The 21,228-nt window shown below is 41.1% G+C and overlaps 1 protein-coding gene across 1 annotated transcript in view; it reads left to right on the top strand.

Moving 5' to 3' along the window:
- The window catches only part of adgrg2a (adhesion G protein-coupled receptor G2a), a 98,785-nt gene that overhangs the window by 32,398 nt on the left and 45,159 nt on the right, over positions 1 to 21,228 (top strand). The window contains exons 4-8 of the mRNA XM_061238949.1: positions 2,295 to 2,882; positions 5,277 to 5,300; positions 9,160 to 9,204; positions 12,198 to 12,245; positions 12,643 to 12,713. Coding sequence (XP_061094933.1) covers positions 2,295 to 2,882; positions 5,277 to 5,300; positions 9,160 to 9,204; positions 12,198 to 12,245; positions 12,643 to 12,713 — 776 coding nt within the window. The remainder of the gene's footprint in view (positions 1 to 2,294; positions 2,883 to 5,276; positions 5,301 to 9,159; positions 9,205 to 12,197; positions 12,246 to 12,642; positions 12,714 to 21,228) is intronic.

The raw sequence follows: 21,228 nt of genomic DNA, 5'->3' as shown, positions 1-21,228 counted from the left end.
TCCACCCCTTAAACCCTCCCCTGAGTTTACATAAAAGCGGTTCAATAGCAATGGAGTATAGTAGCCCTGAAAGAGGGAAGCGCTGTTTAATGCCCCTCTCCACTGCAATCGGTGCACTCAGCCCTCCCCTACCTTGAGCATACAAGCAGCCGCCCCTACACAGCAGCTGCATCCAAGATGCAAATCTGTCCTCAATGCCAAATGTTCAAAGTGCATTAAAAAGGTAGTGATGACACCTGAGCTGTTTGGTTATTTCAGCATAGTAAGTCATGAAATAATTTAATGACTTACTGTGCTGAATTTGAAGGCGAGTCACTACTGGGTGTGTGGCTGTCATACGCTGCATTTAAATTCTAGTGCAGCTCATTGCAATTTGTCAATCAGTCTAGTCTGCAAACTGTACCCTTGCTACCTGCTCAGAAAATGGTTATGTCACAAATCCCAGCCCAGCATTTGGTGGATTGCTATGCAATGCATGTATGTCCATATTCTATTCAATAGCCTGTCAATGGTTTTCATGGATCTTATGCTGTCCAATTTGACTTTGATATAAATCTGAGAAGCAGGAAAAATGTATACATACATTCTTGCATGTTTCGTCTGTAATGAGTAGAATGACTATAAACACATGAATCTTTTTATGTGAATTAACTGTTGTTAAAATGATAGCTACAGTACTGGCACAAATTATGGATAGTTTGACTCTGGTCAACCAGCGACCAACTGTTTCAAAACATGATCAGACCATGTCAAGCTGGGAGCTGGTCTGAACTGGTCAACCAGTTAAACTATGTGGAGCTGGGAGCTGGTCTGAATTGGTCAATCAGCTACCAGCTGTTTCAAAACGTAGGTTGAGCTGTTGTTTTCAGCAGGGGTTTCAATAGTTATTGTGTGAGTTTCAAGTGGTGTTTTTGTGAGGTTTCAGTAATATGTGCACATGATCTTACATGGAGGTTTTCATTGGTGTGTGCGTGTGGTTTCATTTTGTCCAATTATGTTCTATACGGTCCCTCGTTGGAGTGTCTTTGTGACTCTGTCCAACTAACAAGCCTTTGCGACTCCCCAGCAAGAGACAGCAAGGACCAGTGAAAAGCACGTAGAAAAAAGCTACAAGCATTCCCCTGTTTTAAAAGCACTGTTCTAATAAACTGAAAACTGTGTACTGTGGCTTTCATATTGATAAGTATTAAGAAGAACATTCCAGAAAGGTAACAGAAACAGAGGCGATGAGATGACAGAAATGCAGTTTTGTGCTGTCACTAATGGTGAAGAAATAAAACCCAAATTTCTGCAGAATCTTTCTTTCACATGCATACACACACATATACCCCCCTCTCTCTATCTCTCTGTCTTTCTTCTCTCTGTACTGTGATTAGTATGAGAGGCTAAATCTATATAATTCTGTCACCAGCTCCACAAGGTCACGTTGGTTTGGATTGTCAACTCTCTCAACAGCCTTTTTTGAAGGGGGAACTTAGAGGCATACACATCACATTCCCTCCACTACAGCATGTGATGGGTTACCCGCCTGCCATCACGCGTTGGCAGGTTCTACAGATACCTTCCTTACCCTTATTTCTGAAAGATAGTAGCCATGTACCTGCCTTGTAATCTCTGTGACTGAGAGTGCACAACATTCCTTGACTGTAGGATTTCAGTGAGACATTGTGGCTAGGCAACTATAATTACTTATTAATGTCATAGACGAGTGCCAGAGAATGTTTGTATTGTAAGTTTCTTAGTTGTCAGTCTTCTTAACTGGCTTACCAGCTTTTCCACAAGTATATAGCTAATGTAATGTTACAGTTGAGTGTCTTCGAATGCTTCTATGAAAAAGTCAATGGCCTTATTTATTCATTTAATTTGCAGAAACTTTAAAAGCCATATTAGTAATGTCCTTGTGACAGTGAGTCACTTATTGTCTCCCATAAAATCCTGCAGCTAGCCTCCTGATACAGAGTTACTGTTCGTCAGCCAGTTAGAATTTTCTGTGTTCAATTGTTCATTTCTCAGACTGCACCCCCGTAGCTCATGTCAATGCTTTGCATCTGGTTTACCTTGATCCTTCACATTTAGGTACCCAGTGCACATGCTCTGGTGCCAAAAAGCCAAATTACGTGACACGGCAAAAATAATTAAAAAAATAAAAATGTAAAAATGTGTAGCATAAATTGAACATCAGTATTGTTGCTCTTTCCTCTTTGCTCTCCCTTTCTCTTCATCTGCTGTCTTTTTCCTCTCTTCATCTTATCTTATCTTATCTTGTATCTCCTTTTCCTCACTCCTCTCTGCAGGTGAAGGGTCCTTCCTAGGCAGCTCGAAAGCGGTTTTTGCACATGGTTGTGATGACCACTGGACCCTAGCGGATCCGCAGCGCATGCCTCAGTTGACACAGATGACGCTGTGTGTGGATGTGCGGCCGCTGGACACAGAGGGGGAGTGGACAGCCTTCACCTACAGCAAACCACCCGTCCCCCACTACAGCCTGGCCCTGCAGGGCGACCCTGACGGCCTGTACGTCTGGCTGCTGGGCGTCCAACACCACTTTCCCACCCGCCTGGCTCCTTTGCGCTGGCACCACATGTGCCTGCAGCATGATGCGGGCCGCCGCACCATGACCCTGGAGGTTGACGGGGAGGTGTTCAAGCGTACAGTCATCACCCAGGCCATCCCGCCAGCCGGGGAGCTGGTGCTGGGGTGCCACAGCTGGGACACAGCGTCACCAAAGTGGGGAGCAGGTGGTGCAGAGCTCTACCTCTTTCGCATATGGGACGATGTGCGCAAGCCTCTGGCCTGTGAAGATGGCACTGTGGTCGGCTGGAACTCTCGGGACTGGCACATGACCGGTATTTCCAGATTTACCGATGACACTCTGCTCTGCGGTAAGCAACCACCAATAGTCCCACCCCCAACCTGATGATGACACCTCTCTATTTGTTAATGATGCATCAGTACATATATCAGTAGTGCTTTTAAAATGTCAGTGTAATCACTTTAACAGCTCAGGCATTTCTGGAATCTGCAAAGCTCTTTGAACAGGAATTGCAGATTAAAGATTCTGATCCTGGCTTAGCACTCAGAACTCCTCTTGTTTTAATGCACTGTTTCAACTTCTACTGTATTGAGGGACCCACAATCTGACATCAAATCTGGACCTTGCCAGTGCCAATGGTGGCAGGCAGCAGAAGTGGGTGCTGATATACAGTGCTCTCCATAATATCATTTATTGTTTGCCTCTGTGTAATTTAAAAACACAAATAGTTAAAGTGCACATTTCAGATTTTAATAAAGGCCATTTGTATACATTTTGGTATTAACTTATTTCATTATATGATACATCAGAATGGGGGAAAACATGTGATCTCAGTGATTTTGATTGTGGCATGATTGTTGGTGCCAGATGGGCTGGTTTCAGTATTTGTGTAACTGCTGATCTCCTGGGATTTTCACGCACAACAATCAATAGAGTTTACTCAGAATTGTGTGAAAAACAAAAAACATCCAGTGAGCAGCAGTCTTGTGGGCAGAAACATGTTGTTAATGAGAGAGATCAGAGGAGAAGGGCCAGACTGCTCAAAGCTGACAGGAAGGTGACAATAATGCAAATAACCACGCGTTACGACAGTGGTAAGCAGAAGAGCATCTCTGAGCACGTGTCAAACCTCTAAGTGGTTAGGCTACAGCAGCAGAAGACTTTAATAAGTAAAATAATAGGCCTAATAAATACCTAATAAAGTGCTCACTGAGTATATATACAGTTTAAAGCATTTTTAATCAGGAAAAAAATGGTTTCAGCAGGTGGCTGATCGGTGTACATGTGAATATCACATACTTAGGCAAGTCAGTGTGTGTATGTATGTGTGCCTTTCTCTTTGTCTAAGATATGTAATCTAATAATTTATTGCCAATTGTACATTATATCTATTGGATATTAGCGAAATAGTGTAGCCTCTTTAGTGGCTGTGCATTTTTTTCTGATAGTGGCCTGCTTGTTAACCAGGTTTGTGGTTATTGGGCTACTTTTTTACTCTTGCCAGGGTTTTGGCCTATTATTTAGCAAGTGTGCCGTCACAGAGAAGGCAAGCTCTATTGGACTGTCTGCCAGGCAGCACAGTTAAGAGGAACAATTGTAGGAAATAGATTATGGTACTTGTGCCATTATTTCCTCCCCCCTGGTCTGCCAGAAAAATAAATCCCTCCCACCCACCCCATCCCCGACCCCAGTCCACCAACACGATATCAAGCTCAGCATCAGCATCCCTTTTTCCCTTATCCCTATTAATTTCTTTCAAAATTAAACTGGTTATTAAGTGTCACATTCCAGCTGAGAACGTAAATGTATCTTGCAGTATATCATTTACTTGGCCAGCACACCACTTTTGGAAATCAGAAAATCATTGCTGAAAACCCACTTCCTCAAACACAGTCTCATAGATCTGTGATCGCCATTTATCAGGCTGAAAGAGGCCCCTTGGCAAAATGTTTTGCACTAGCACTGATTATTTTTAATGGGTGGGACACCCAACTCCACAGCAACTCCCTTCCTGAACCAGGGAACATGTGTATGGGCACAACAATGTAATTTTCCATCTTGACTGCACAATAGGAGTATATGGTTACTACTATGAAAGAGATCATGCCCACAGGGAGGTTGTAATGAGACTTTTATTTGTTACATAATAACCTGGGAAGTAGGATGGTTTTCAGTGGACTTTGGATATATAGCTTGAAACATTTTTATATTTGTTTGGAGGCATGGAAGAATCCACCAATATGTGGTCTCTTGAGTTACCTATTGTTCGGCTTATCAGAAAATGCAACAAAGCAAGAAAGGTTTATGTGGGTGTACCAGGACTCAGTGAAACTTAAGAAGAGCAGTAATGGGATAGGAACACTTTTTCCTCACTATGCTCTGGGTCACTATAAGTAGCCTGCTAGCTCTTCTTCCCTGTCCTCCAGTTTTACTGTAATAATCCAGGATTTCTATTTTACTTTTTTTTTTTAAGTGCATCATAAAAAGTGGCTCCAGTTTGTCTCCCTTCCTATACTTCAGTCTTGTGCCAACAAGAGGTCATGTGTTTTTTTTAACCAAAATATGGAAGTGAATAGTCATCCTTCAATGGGAGTATGATGCCTAGAGGCTTTACGCACATACGCGCTCAAGGCCTAGTACTATAATTCTGTAGCATAATTTACTGTACTGCCACTCATGGGTTTTACCTGTGGCCCACTTTTCCTATGTCTGCTTCATTTTTGTATTGCGTCTAATCCCCTAGGCCACAAACGGGCAAGACGGGCAGGTAAGACCTGGGTGGGAAGAGGGTGTATAACCATTAACATGTGTGCATGTGTTATGTGTGTTTTAATAAGGCTAGGACCACTTATTAGAAATCAGCAATTATCCATAACTCCTTGTTATTGATAAGTACAGTGTAAGTACACATTCATAACAAATTTACTACAGGCAGAACAATGAAAGCTGTGCACATGAGTCATTTTCAGTGTAAATAGAGGTAGCCATCTAATAAATCTGGAATGAACACTCCTGAAAAGCACTGACCTACTCAACTAATGGAAAGTCAATGCATTCTAGCTATTGTTTTATTCTCTATTAGCTGGTTATCCAATGTACAGTGCAGTCCATAAGTATTCGGACAGTGGTGCAATAGGCATGTGTACCGTATGTTTTGGGAACAGTACTTCCGGTATACTTCTCCCTATTAAGTAGAGCGGCAAAAGCTAAATATAAGCAAACTATGTAGTGTTGAAGTCTGGTTTCAAAGTATGTGTTTCATTATTTAAATACACTCACCAAGCACTTTATTAGGAACATTTTTACTTTATTATACCTACTTGTTAATGTGATTATGTAATCAGCCAATTGTGTGGCAGCTGTGCAATGCATACAGTCATGTAGATACGGGACAGGAGTTTCAGTTAATGTTCACATCAACCATCAGAATGGGGAAAAAATGTGAGCTAAGTGACTTTGACCATGGAATGATTGTTGGTGGCAGACAGGGTGGTTTAAGTATCTCAGAAACTGCTGATCTCCTTGGATTTTCATGCACAATAGTCTCTAGAGTCTGCAAAGAATGGTGCAAAAACAAAAGAAAATCCAGTGAGCAGCAGTTCTGCAGACAGAAACGTCTTGTTAATGAGCGATGTCAGAGGAGAATGGCCAGACTGGACAAAGCTGACAGGAAGGTGACAGTAATGCAAATAACCACACATTACAACAGTGGTATGCAGAAGAGCATCTCTGAACACACAACACATCATAACTTGAAGTGGATAGACTGCTGTAGAAGTCTAAAAAATGTGTCTAATAAATACCTGATAAAGTGTTTATCCATAATGGGTGTGAATGACATCCATTTTTATACATAGTCCCCCTATTTTAGGGGACTAAAAGTAATTGAACAATTGGCTTCTCAACAGTATCTGATTAGTCAAGTGTATTCAATCGTTTCCTGAGTGCAAGTATGAGAAATCTTTCAGTATCTTGTCATGATTCTAGACTTTTGATTGCCTTTGGAGTCTGTTGTGCCAATGACGATAAAAGAAGCACTGTATTATTACCACTAGGTCTCAGGTTCCGTGCCCTTTTTTCCTTGTTTCCCCATTTTCGAGGTGTTTTCTGTGTTCATGTGGTCCTTGTTTTCCCTTTCTTGCCATTGTGTGTCTCCACCTTCCAAGTCTTAGGCACCTGCATAACATTGTATAACATTCTGTACAGATGCAATTCTTTCAAAAATAATTCAATGAAAGATCCTAAATAAACGTACTATACATTTTTCATTACATTTTAGTCATTTGGCAGAAAAGTTAAAAACAGAATCAAACAATATTTTTTGTGACCACCCTTCGGCGTTAAAACTGCATCACTTCTCTGAGATATAGAACTGAAGGACAGCGTTGGCTAAGACAATCAGCAGGGAGGTTGTTCCAAGCATGTTGGAGAACTTGCCACAGTTCTTCTGCAGACTTTGGTTGGCTCCTTGCTTCTGATCTCAGACAGCCTTGATCAAGTTTTTATGTAAAAAGTAGTAAATTGCTTACAGTAATATGTTACTTTTTAAAATAAAGTGACAAAATACAAATATAAAAAGGTCTCTGTAAAATTAAATCTTTTGGAAAATGAATATTTGGAAATCCCAAATGTGTTCTTTTATACTAACACACACAAAAAAGAGGCAGTATATATATATATATAACACTTTATTATATATATATGTTCGTTTTGTTTCTTACTATGCGTGTTCCCCTTAGTTCTAGCCTCTGCTTCCCTGTCCTGGTTACCTGCCTCTTTTCTGTTTTCCATCCAGCCATCCGCCTGCTCCTCTGCCCTACCCTGGATCCGACTCTCACTCACCCTGCCAATTTGAGGCCATCTTCTGGCCTGGTTAGCACCATCCCAGTTTCCAGCTTCACCTCTGACCTGGTTTCGAGCATTGCCCCAGGTCCAGTCCACAGCGCTGCCCCAAGCCCAGTTTCCAACACCACCCCAAGCCCAGTTTCCAACACCACCCCCCAGGCCCAGGGCCCAGCATTGCCCCATGTCCAGTTTCCAGCAATACCTGTTGCCCAAGCCTATCCTGCCAGCCCCTTGCTCCATGTTTCTCCAGCGTTCCCTGATTCAGCCCACCCTCCCTGCTCCTCTTTGGTGTCCCTATTTGGTGCAACCGCCATTTTTTCCTTTTTTCCTCTGCATATTCCTGTATTGCTCTGGTTTGCAGTACTCTGATCTATGGTAGATTCTGTCCACCTGTATTAAAGCCTGCTGTTTTCACTTCATCCTTGAGTCTGCTATTGGTGCTTCTGTCTGTGACCCTGACACTAGGCAAGTGTAGAAGATGGTATGGTTTTAAGATCTCTGCAATGGCTTTTACTCATCACTCATCATCTTTTTAGTATGAACTCTTCCTGACTGGATTCTTATCAGAAGTAAAATTGTCATTCTCTAATCTGTCCAACTCATCCACTCAGGAATTCACAGTCAGACTAGTGCAATCAGCATTATTAGGTGCAGAGAAGAACAGACACCTTTGTGTCTTAACTCATGTTTAGTCTCTGTGCACAGCTTGCGTCCTCTATGGAAAGTATCATAATTCCCATGATACTCATACTTGTGCTCCTGTGATTTATAATTCCACCTATCAGATTGCGGTGTGCTTATGCTAATAATAATATTGTCCCTCATATTGGCTGTAATATTGTCTCTGCTTATGTTATGGGATAGAACTGCTACAAGTTTCAAAGCCACGGTAAAATATATTATTAGCCGGCTGAGCTGAAGACCAGTGGTCCCCAGCTAAGGGAATTAATCATCCTCTTATTTCTCTGCAATGGGTGATGGTGTTATTTTACTGCCAAATGTGAGAGCAGAGTAATTTAATGAGTGAACACTATTCCTTCAGTTGTCATCCAGATTAAATTTTCTCTCATGTAAAACTGTATGCACGCTCTCAAATTTACTCTGCTCTCTCAAAACTGTACATGCACTGTCAAATTTCTCTGCTCTCACACAAACATGCATTTCTCTCACTTGGAGTGTATGTGCATGTGTTCAGATTCAAACTTCCCTCTGCTTGAATTTTTAGTGCAAAAACACTACCAAAAGCAGTAAACTTAAACTAATGAGACTATGCTGTGGGTTTGACCAATGAAATTGGTGGGCCTACTGCTCACCTACATTCTCTTTGGCTGCAGAAGGGCTGAGGCACTGGTTAATTTTTCTACATTTCCATTGGAAATTTTACTTTTAATTCAGTCTGCAGTGTAGGTCTCCATTGCACTTACACTCCATTGTATTTACGCTTTTTAATCACTTAAATGGCGATCAACCAATCTAAGAAAAGGTGTTCACTGCACAAAAGTCTGTCCCTAGTGTTTTAGTCTTGTAATGAGACTTAAATGAAATGTTCTTTCCCCATTAGCAAATTTTGAAATGAGTCAAACTATCTAACCTCATTGCCAATCTTTTTGCCCTTTTCAGCAAAAAAAGATTGATGTCTGAATATAAAACTTAAATACTCGTTAATTTTTTTTGTTTTGCTGTGTGTTAACCAAGCTGTGGGTCACAAGTGTGGGAGGTGCCTGTTCAGTGATACATATGTATTAACTATAGCCCCTCAGTGAAATGCCCTTCTCTTATAGGCTTGGCACCCATTGCTGGACGGGTGCTCCCATCACTCATTCCTGGTGAGTACAGGCAGCCACGAGCAGCTGGATCTAATACCGGGTCCAGTATTCTGATATTATGACGCAGGCTGAAGGCTCACCTCCAGTTTGCGCCATTGGCTCCCTTGACCCCCCCCTTATATGTCTTATTCTATATTATATATATATATATATTAACTCTAACATTGAGCCAATGAGGTCCTGGGTTCAAATCCCCGTCGGCCGGGGCCTCTCTGTGTGGAGTTTGCATGTTCTCCCCGTGTCTGCGTGGGTTTCCTCCGAGTACTCCGGTTTCCTCCCACAGTCCAAAGACATGCAGGTTAGGCTGATTGGAGAGTCTAAATTGCCCATAGGTATGTGTGTGAGTGAACGGTGTGTGTGCCCTGCGATGGACTGGCGACCTGTCCAGGGTGTATTCCTGCCTTTCGCCCAATGTATGCTGGGATAGGCTCCAGCCCCCCTGCGACCCTGTTCAGGATAAGCGGGTTAATATAATGGATGGATGGATGGAACTATAACATTGAATAATGTTATAGCTATACAGTGGTGTGCCTAGGCCCTGGCCAGGTCTCTTTTTAATGCCAAATTATTATGAGATTAATTATAATACCAGTATTAAGAATACAAAGTATAATGTTGAAGCACGAACTGCTCAAGAATGCGAGAGACTGGTGGAATCAAACATAACTACTCCGCCCTGCCCGTAGGTGGAGAGTGAACCACGGCTATGAAATCCAGGAGGGTGGAGATTTTTCCCCCTCCACATATTCGAGTTTTAATTTAACACATTTAAAATCTATAGCCATCTATAGCCATAAATTCCATACAAAAGATCTTCACGTTACAACGCTCACTCCCCATACAAAACAATACTCTAGACGATTTGTAAGCGATTTAGATACATTCACATACCTCTACTCTTATCTCAGAATTATTTAATGACTCGGCTGCAAACAGATTTGAATGACTTGTTTAATAATAACCACACGATAGGCGTCATTTACCTCCAGACTTTCACAAAGAAAAAAAAGGTGGACAGAGTGCAAGACAACTAAGAATTCAGGAGTACAGAAATCCAACAATAACCAGATATGAATGAATGTGAATAAATAACCAGTATAAACAATAATAACACTAAAAACAGACAGAACAAACTCAGAACATTACAAAAAGTAGATCTCTAGAGAAAACTTAGCCAAATTGTCAAAGTTGGATGGATTTTTTAAAACCCGCAACTCAACCATGGAAAACTTCTGTGTAACTACAGCAGGCTGCTGTTGTCAGTAACTTTAGCGATTTATCAATACAGCATCCCCTGCTCAATTGCCATCATTCTGGGACTGTTTTAGAGCTGATGTCCTTCAAATGAGTTTAGGGAATTGGTAAATTGGATGTGGGCTTTCAATATTCTAATGGGCTGCTGAGCCGGCTGACTATGCATTTTTTGTCATGTGTCATAGATATTGATATTGATGTAGATAGCCTACCAGATTGGATATTGACTGTGCATTAGCTTTGAATTGTTTTGAGAAAAGCAAAATTCAAGGTGGTAACAAGCGAGTTCATAATTTCGGCAGACTTGTTAATTGGGCAACTGGTTGTATCCAGGGTCATGATGGAAAATAAAACAATGTTTTTATGCATGAGATGGTTTATGTTTGATAAGAGTCGGGGCAAGCAGACATATCTTAGTATACTAGATTAATATGAGGAGAGAACTCAAAGACAACTTCAAAGACAAAATAGTTAGCCTATGCTATTTGCATAATTAAATGTAAAGTCGATGTGAATGTGCGATTTTAAAAATGGATATTATGTGGTCGGCTGAGCCCCGGATCTTTGCAATGTTACGCCCCTGTAATTATAGCTGTGTAATAGGTTATCTGTTGGTGCTTTTTTAGAGGTTAAAATACAAATTGTTGTGCTAGGCTAACATTACATGTACTATTCATGAGCCTCAGTGCTTTGGTCATATTGCAATTTTGTATTCCTGAGAGTAAAGTTGAGTCACATGGATCACGGTAGATGGCAGAACAGCACTTTTGGGATCAAACAGAAAAATGGCAAATAAAATTGTGATGTCTACGGTGATGTTGCTCAGTGATTGTCCTATATTGGAGGTGGTTTTCAACATGGATAGAGAAAGAAGGATTGTTCCTGGTATAACTCATTATCTACAGTATTTGGGGGGAAAAAGGCAAATGTTGAGTTGTTGTGTGGTGTCACATCCGATTTGGAATTCCCTTGAATATATAACTTCTAGTGTTGTCTGACGTAATCAAATTTTAATGTTGTGCTCTCGTCCACTATAATGACATGCGGTTTCCTGTCTACCACTGATATTCTGAACTTCAGTATGTCATTCTGAATGAGAGCATCCGCCAAGTGATTGTTATGTAGCCAATAGCTCCAAGGACAGGGCTGAGTGGACAGGGTAGAATATTTGGTTGTGTCATTCTTTGTTTGAATGTTTGAATAACGGCTTGGAGTGGCTGCTACAGTAAAATGGCATTGTGCTGTAGGCGCATGTGATATATTAACATGGAGCCTATTGGCTTGTATCCTTAATCTGCTCTTTCCCTTCCCTGAAACAGTTTTCCCTCCTTCTTCAGCCAGGTCTTCTGTCACAACAGTGCCTTCTGTTGTCACTCCACCAGGCGAATGACCGTGGTGATTTGGCATCAAGTTGAAAATCCTTGCACACTCATTCTTTTATGTCTAGGCCCATCCCCCTTCATGTAGGTCACTGCCACACAGTAGTGTGATCACAGACCAGGGGAGAGGGGGGATTGCAAGCACAACTGCAGGCCATAGGGGGCAGGGATTCGGGGACGACCTTACATTTTTGACCTTACATTTTGGCTGCCACACCCCCTGTTGATTCTCCAACTGTAGCTCCTGCCACGGCCTCCACACTGTTCACAGCCTCCCACTACAGCTGAAATTCCTGAACAAGCTCTGATAAAACCTGATAATATTTCCACTGTTAAAAAGCTTACCCTTTTGTGTTTCAGAACCTCATGTGGTGCAGTGCAGCTTTTCTGAGTTCTGTGCTATTGGAAGTAAGTTGTGCTATGAGCAGACACAAGCTTTTTTTATATTTCTGTTCCCTATTTGCTTGTATTCATGCACAATCACTGCAGCTATCTCTGTCAGTTCATGGGGGTACAGACTCCTCTGGAATATATGATGTCAATATGAAGCTGGTACTACTTTTAAGTCCATAGTCCATCAGTTAAGCTCACACTGACGTTCTGAAGAGGCTTGTTCATGTGCTGAATGACCAAAAGGTGTTGCTGGTGAGCAATAAGAGAACAACCTGCCTACTGTTACTGCAGGTGTTAGCACCATGGATGCTGTTGGTCTCCACAGGCTAAACTCAGGAACAGAAAATGGAGCAGATGATTAGTCCCTCTGTATTTCAGTTGTGTTCAATGTTCCAACATTCTTGTGTCACAGCTGCCTACTACTGGATGTCTGTCAATCTGGAAACCACAGGAAAGAAGACAGAGGCTGAGCTCAGCACATGGGTATGTCTGTGTTGTACCCCTTTGTGTTTTAAACTGATCAGCAGCTGGGTACATATGTGTGCTTCAGAAAGGGACAGAAAAATTACATATGGCATTACTTTAATGCCAACGAAATTAATTTGAGAGCAGAATTCCTCTTGTCTGTGCACAGATTTACTCTGCTAGCACTCAAAACTCTGTGTGCGCACTCAGATTTGGCCTAATACCCGATTGGTACATGTCACACCAATGCGATGTAGCCCCAACAATATCCCGTCTTTCATTGCTGTCACAGTGTGCAATAAGATCCAAGAATTCTATAAGAGCAGAAATTCCATCATATGATTGCAGTGGCTACATCATCTGACATCCACGCACAGAATTTGAGAATGGTGGAGCAAAAAGCTGAAGACTAATCGTGGCGTTTGGAGGTTTATTTTCTCACTTTCCTTTTGGATATTAGCTACATTGTTACTGAAGGGTCTCTCAACTTTGACTATTTATTCAGAATGCGAAAAGGTTTGATACCGGTAGTAAAAGCGATGCCATTATAACAGTGCATTTAATTAGCCCAGGCTACTTTATTCACATGCAAGTCATATTTTGTATCAAAGGTGACACTAAGGGTGTCTCGGTGGCGCAGCCTGTAGAGCACTGACCGCATGCTCATTGCGAGCCGCGACGTCAGCGGTTCGAATCCGACTGTCTGACATTTGTCGCATGTCTTTCCCTCTCTCTCGCTCCCATTCTTCCTGTCTCTCTATACTATACTGTCCAATAAAGCTCAAAGGCCGAAAAAATATCTTAAAAAAAAAAAGGTGACACTAGAAATGAAACAATGTGTTTATTGTGGTTAGAGTGCTATCCTTTAGAGAATCCTTTACGTATGTCATGTATTGTATCACCTCCTCACCTTTGTTACACTCATGTACGGTTTTTTAATCCATCCAATTTTGCAGCTTCAAGCTACATTATAACAGGCTTATGCCACCAGATACCCTAAGGTGGGGGTTTGACTTGATCATAGATTTTTGGGACATTTCAGAGTTATATTATTGGGAGTGTAGGATATAAAAATTAGGAAATCCGTACTCACAGTTATGTAAAAGGTGCTAGCTAATATTAGGCAGATAAAATAATGTTTGGTCCAAACATGAAATCATCACTTTGCAACGTAATTAATTAATCAGATGGACACACCACTCAATCGATTAAGCCCATTGCCCGGGCGCTTAATGGTGTGTTCGTTTCTACAGTACAGGGCCGAGACCGGAGGATCACTCAGTTTTGTGGTGAAGTTTTGATTTTGTTTGGTTTATCCTTCAGTTCAGTGCTAGAAGGAAGGAAGACGCTGCTGAAAAGCGGCAGAGCTGGCTGGAAAGAAAAAAGAGAAAGAAATACTTTTTTTTTTCATGAAAAATGTTTTTCATATTTGTAACATCTAACATTGGCTTTTCTGTCCTCTAAATTGCTGATTTACCAGACATGAAATAATGTACGTACATAAATACATAAATACTACTAATAATAACTAATATTTAAAGTCAATTTTCTTCCTTTTTTGTCTTATTTGTGTCAGTCTTGTTTGGGTATGCCTCTTGATTTTGCAAGTCCTTCCATCAGCACACTGTTTTCATATTTTGTGTTGTTATGTTCAGTAACTTTATTATGTTTAAGGTGAGTGACTGGGTAAATTTTTCATTCCCATGGGGTTCTGCCTTTGCTAGAGCAGAGAGTCAGTAGCCTAGAGCTGTGTGTCTCCATTACAGATGTAGCAAGTACGGGAAGTCATGGCTGGACTTTGTCTTCATCGTTAGCTTATAGAGCATAATGTTTGTTGTTTGTTGCTACAGCAAAAATAACTGGATAACTGGTACTGATGCCAAGATTTAACCAGTTAGTTTAAACTAGCCAACGTATGCATTCGCTGTAAGGCTGAGGAGGTGCGGAGGGCCAGGTGCGACTAAGGGGTAATCCCTTGTAAGCTGACACACAAACGTGCCCGCCACTAAGACCCCGGGGGGTAGAGGAGACAGCTCTGAAACTCGGAGACAACTCCGCACAAACAAAAGGAAGAGCCACAAATAACGGCTCTGAAAATAAAACTACCCTTCAAAACCAGGGCGAAAATCACAAACCAAAAATGAGTGCGTAAAGGCTAGCACTCCTCTGCCGGACCAGGGAAAACCAAAAATAAAAGTACAACCCAGTATAAAAGACTGAGCGGACAAAAATAAAGATTCAGGAGTCGAAGCTCCGAAATAACACACAAATCAAAATACAAAATACCGGGGACAACGTCCCTCACCCACGGACTCACACGAGCCGAAAATAAAAAGAAACAAAGAACAAAAGAACCAAAAAGGAAGGCGGTCGCAGTGTACACACACTAGCACGCAGACCCCTTCCTTACCTTTTCTGAACACAATTCGAACCAGCACAATGCCTGACTCGTTAGACGCTGAGTCTACCATGTGCTAAATACCGGCTTTAGGTGGCAGAGCGAACAGTGACACCGAAGCGAAGACTGAGGGGAAATGAGGGCTTTAAATACCTTCAGGAGGTAGACATCAAGTAAGCACTAATGACCACCAGGTGAAAGTAATAAGCCCCCCTGGCGGAAAAACACGCATTCGAGGAGAGTTGTGGAAGAAGTGGGAGCATGGAGTTTAGTGAGGAAGATGAGAGGAGGGAGAGTGAGTGAGAGGGGGTAGAACCACAAAGGCAACTAGTCGTAAGAGAAAAAAAGGACGCAGCTAGCTCAGGTGGAAGAGGGTACATACCAAAGCCTATGAGGTGTTTTAACTGCCAGGAATTTGGGCATGTAGCTATGGTATGCAAAGGAAAGAGAAGATGTACTAGATGTGGTGGGGAACATGAATATGGGAAGTGTGGAGAGGGAGTGAGGCCAAAGTGTTGTAACTGTGGAACCTTTTGGGGCAAGTGATGAGACGAGAGGTGGAGGTACAGAAGATGAGAGTGAAGGAAAAAGTTTCTTATGCAGAGGCAGTTAAGAGGGCTGGACAGAAAAAACAGATTAAGAATATGACAAAGAGCGAGCTATAGAAAAACAAGAAGAATAGAGAAACATATGGAGAGAAAAGAAGAAACTGGAGACATTTATACCACGGGTGATAAATGCAACATCTGAGATCAAATCTAAAACTGAAAGGATCCAGGTTATTGTTAAATCAGCAGTGCACCACTTGGATATGATAGGGTTGAAATAGGAAGAAGTAAGGGATGAGCTCAGTGTACAATCAAGTCAAGAATCAGCATGTGTGGGTTGATACTAATAATTTGACTCCTTCTGTGGAATGCAAGAAGCCTGATTGCAAATGGACAAGACTTAAAACAGTTTATCGCCAGTAGGAGATAAAAAACAGACATTATATGTATTCAAGAGTCCTGGCTAAAGCCTAACTTGGATTTTGTCTTATATGGATATGAAGCAGTTGACCTGTCCAGGGTGTATTTCTGCCTTTCGCCCAATGTATGCAGGGATAGGCTCCAGCCCCGGGTTAAGATAATGGATGGATGGATGGATTTTAATGCACATAGCACGCTGTGGAGGAGTGAGAGAATGGATAATAATGGTCAGGTAATAAAAGAGTTGTTGGATGGAAAGCACTTAGTGTGCTTAATTGATGGAAATAGAGGATAGATGTTAGCACTAGAAAGGAATCTGTGCTTGATCTCAAGCTGGTTTCCAATAATATGGCACCAAAGTGTGATTGGAAGGTGTATCAAGAAGGAACCATAGGGAGTGACCATTACCATTACCCTATCTTAAGTCAACATTTCTACAGCACTGACCACAGAAGACAGGGGAGGGAAATGGGTATTCGAGAAGGCTGATTGGGAAAAATTATTATAGAAATAAAGCATTTAAACTAGTGAAAAGAACACATCATATCCAGCAAATGATACAGTACAAACAAGCTCTGGCAGTAGTAAGGAGAACAATAAGACAGGCAAAATGGATATACTGGAGAAAGTACTACGATTCAACACCACTCAGGTAGGAGAGGTATGGGCGGTGAATAAAAAGATGGGTGGGTACAGGAGGGAGTGGAGTTATCCTGTTTTGAGTAGTGGAAATAACGTTGCAGTATCCAATAAGGAAAAGGCTGAGATAATGGTAAATACTTTTGTTACAGTACACAGTTAAAATAATTTGAAGAAGTGGCAGAGAGAAAACCAAAGCTGACAACTTGGAGGCACTAAGGAGAAAGTAAAGCACTGAGGATGAACAAAATGTCCCATTTAGCATGGGAGAATTAAGTAAGGCGCTGGCTAAAACGGGGAAGACTGCACCAGGGAAAGATGAAATATGCAACATAACGTTGAAGCATTTAAGTATGGAGGGACTGAAGAAGTTATTGATGTTATTTAATAAAGTATGGGAAGAAGGAAGAATCCCAGAGAACTGGAAGGAAGCGATAATTATTCTGATAAGGAAACCTGAGAAGGATGCCAGTAAGCCAACAAATTGCATATTGCATTGATATCACTTGATATGTATGTATGTAAATTGCTGGAACGAATGGTCAATGTATTTAATATATTTTTTTGAGAAAAGAGGTATGGTGGCTACATACTAAAGTGGATTTAGGAGAGGAAGGGGCACTATGGATCCAGTGTTGTGTCTGGAAGATGAAATAATAAAAGCTCAAGTAAATAAATAGACAGTGGCGGCAGTGTTTTTCGATGTGGAAAAAGCGTATGACATGTTATGGAGAGAGGGGCTGATGATCAAATGACATATTATGGAAGGTCTTTAACTGGATTATGGACTTTCTGAGTGGAAGATCCATCCAGGTTAAAATAGGATCAGAACTTTCAAGTAAACATGTTTTAGAGAATGGAACACCTCAGGGGAGTGTTGTGAGTCCCACTTTATTTTCTGTGATGATAAATGATATATTTGTAAATATGCCAATGGATATGGAAAGATCACTGTTTGCAGATGACAGGGCTCTGTGGAAAAGGGGGAGAAAAAGGCGAGGAAATAGAAAAGAGGAGGCAATCATGACTAGGTTAAGAATAGGACACAGTAATCTAAACAGTACACTTCACATAATAGGGAAGCATCCAACCGGTTATTGTGATCATTGTCAGGTACCAGAAACTGCAGAGCATGTACTTATTAGTTGCAGGAAATATGTACAGTACTGGGCACCTGTATAATATTCTGTAGAGATACAAAAATAATGCAATGCAAAGTCCTAAATAAACATACTATACATTTTACATTACATTTTAGTCATTTGGCAGAATAGTTAAAAACTGATTCAAACCAATATTTTTTGTGACCACTCTTCGGCGTTAAAACTGCATCAGTTCTCTGAGATGGCCAACGCTGTTCTGCAGTTCTATAAGACAATCAGCAGGGAGGCTGTTCCAAACATTTTGGAGAACTTGCCACACAGTTCTTCTGCAGACTTTGGTTGGCTCCTTGCTTCTGATCTCAGACAGCCTTGATCAAGTTTTTATGTAAAAAGTAGTCAATTACTTACAGTAATATGTAAATTAAATACAAAAATGTCTCTGTAAAATTAAATCTTTTGGAAAATGAATATTTGTAAATCTCAAAAATATACAAATATATATATATATATATATATATATATATAATAAAGTTGAGAGTGCCTAAGACTTCTGCACAGTACCGTATTAGAGAGAATGGACATGATGGAAGAAATGAAAAGATTAGGGCTAACAGGAGCAGGAGTAAAGAGCATACTGGATTGTGGTGGAAGTGGACAATGTGGAAGATGCTTGTTCAGCTTCCTAATAAGAACAGGGCTGGTGAGGAAAATGTAATATACTAGACACTATAGGAGTTAACTAACTCCAGAAGATGGCAGTAGTGCAACATTAAGGATGCAAGCTGCCGTTAAAACCCAAAGAAGAAGAAGATTTATGAGGGAGATGCCACTGTAGGGGAATAATGCTTATTATGTATTATGTGGGTGGGTTATTTTGTGTCTGGAGAGAAGTTTTAGGGGATGGACCAGTTCAGTTTGGGGGCTGGGTTGTAAACAGAAGCCGTCTGTGGCAGGGAATAGAACCGGGCTAGCAAAGCAAAGTTGGCTACTTGGCCGTTAGCTGCTGCCACTTGCCACAATATCTTGCATTGATACCTACTGTTCTTTTGTTTATAAAACGTATTGTTAAAGGACTATAAACAAAATTAATTAGGAAAATTAGGCTGTTAGGAAAGTTTGGTTGTTTCTGATTCTGATTCTGAATAGTTATGGTTTATTTACATACATCTGTTTTGTTGTCTAATATATTCGATCTGTTGGTCAGAGTTGTTGATATGCTTCTATTTCAAAAAAAATGTTTTGCACTGTGAAGGAAATCCCTTCGGAGAGTCTGTTGTTTAAGTTGCAGTTCTTCTGTTTCTCTTATCTTTTGTGTTGCTACCCTATAAAGAGAAGCTGAATCGAAATGTATTTATCCCCTTGTGTATATTACAATATCCTCCATATCTGCCCTCCAAGGGGAGATGATGGCGTCATGAAGTTAAAGTAATTTATTTATTGAAAGCATTTGTATTATGTACTTCCAACATAAGGCGTTATTCTTAAAACATTTTAATATTGGCATTGCTTTGTCTTTCCTTTGTAAGTGAGTACTGGTGTGAGTCTATGTGCCTGTGTGCATGTACGCGTGTGATTGGCATCCCACCCAAGTAAATGGCCACCAGCCGCCACTAAAAGGTTAGCTTCACTGATATTTCACATTATTCACATTATTTAACATGAGTATTCCATACTGCTAATGAGCAAATATAAAAAATAAGTTGAGATAATACAGTGTGACGAGCACATGCACATTCTATGTGTTTTTATAACACACTTATTTAGAAAAATGCTACAGGACAAGGAAGACCAGCTGAGCATATAGCGTAGCTACATGTTATTTGGCTGACGCTCTTATCCAAAGTGACTTTCAGTTGATTAGACTAAGCAGGAGACAACTCACCCTGGAGCAATATGGGGTTAAGGGCCTTGCTCAGCTGTGCTGATTTTATCGTGGCAACACCAGGGATCAAACCACCAACCTTGTAGGTCCCAGTCATGTACCTAAACCACTACAGGCTGCCCATAGTGAATTAATTATAATGATCTAATAGCATTGCAATGTGTCAAATTACTTGCTGTTGACAGATGACTTCAGAGATTGCTTTATTTTAGTTTTGCTGGGACTTAGTGCTGCATGATATCTTAATTGACCGGATTATGCAAAAGGCTGTCATTCAAGGTACCGGCCTGAAATGTTTGCCTCTTATTTAAAGAATAGAAGCTTCTCGATGAATAACAAGAGCTCCTCATCCTCCTCTGCTTCTATTCCATGTGGAGTCCCCCAGGGTTAAATTTTAGGACCTATTATTTTTTGCCTTCCTCAGTTCTATTGTGCAGAAATACAATATATTCTTTCCACTGTTATGCGGACAATATTCAGATTTACTTCCCTTTAAAAGCAAATGACAAGTGTTCACTTAAGAGCCTGTCTGATTGTCTTGCTGACATCCAACCCCGGATGACTAAAAACGTTCTCCTCCAAAATGAGAGTAAGACAGAGGTTCTCCTTCTCAGTCCACCTGACTCTCTTAGAGGTCTCTCTTTTGGCCTAGGGCCTCTATCCCACTCTGCTAAACCCCATGCCAAAAACTTTTGATTCCGCCCTTACAGTTGACAAACATATAAATTCTGTCATTAAAACCAGCCTTTATCAACTCCGAGCCATATCCAAATCCAAGCCCTTCCTTTCATTTCACAACATGGAAATAGTTATTCATGCATTTATATCATCTCACCTTGAATTCCCTGTACTTTGACCTCAGTCAGACATCCCTCCACCAGCTGCAGCTAGTGATAAATGCTGCTGCGAGGCTTTTAAAGTCTTAGTTTTAGGATTGATTTTAGAATCTTGTTATTCATTTTTAAAGTACTTCATGGTTTAGCCCCCCTCTACATTTTCGATCTCATTTACCTATATTCCACATCCAGGTCACTGAGGTCTTCCACCCAACTGCTCCTCTCTGTTCCTCCGTCTCGACTAAAGCAAAAGGGTGACAGGGCATTTGCTGGGGCCGCACCAAGACTGTGGAACAAACTTTCCTCCGGAGAGTATGTAAGACCAGTGCTGACAGTTGATCAACGTTTTAGTGTCCACTGGCACAAGACCAGTGTCTGGCACAAAGCTGGTAAGCACAAGGTAGACTCAGTGATTGTTGAGTCAGGTAATGTGCTGGTTTGGGTTTCTGATACACTTAAAAGAAAAAGGTAAGGAAGGTGTTCAGTTCAGTATGTACACTGCTGACGCCTTCCTAAAGGTTCTTTGTTTTCTTTCTCTTTTATTTTTCGTGCTCGTGTGAGCCTGTGGTTGAGGGACGTTGTCCCAGGTAAATGTATTTTGGTTTGCGTTTTTTGCCTGAGCTGCGTCTCAAGGTTTTTATTTTCGTGCCTAGTCTTTTTCTAGGTTGTACTTTTATTTTATCCCCAGTCTGGGGTTTTTCAGTGCT

This window comes from Conger conger, chromosome 4, assembly GCF_963514075.1.
Source record: "Conger conger chromosome 4, fConCon1.1, whole genome shotgun sequence".
Taxonomy (NCBI): domain Eukaryota; kingdom Metazoa; phylum Chordata; class Actinopteri; order Anguilliformes; family Congridae; genus Conger; species Conger conger.
Note: the sequence above shows the minus strand (reverse complement) of the source record. Positions and strands in the feature narration are given on the sequence as shown.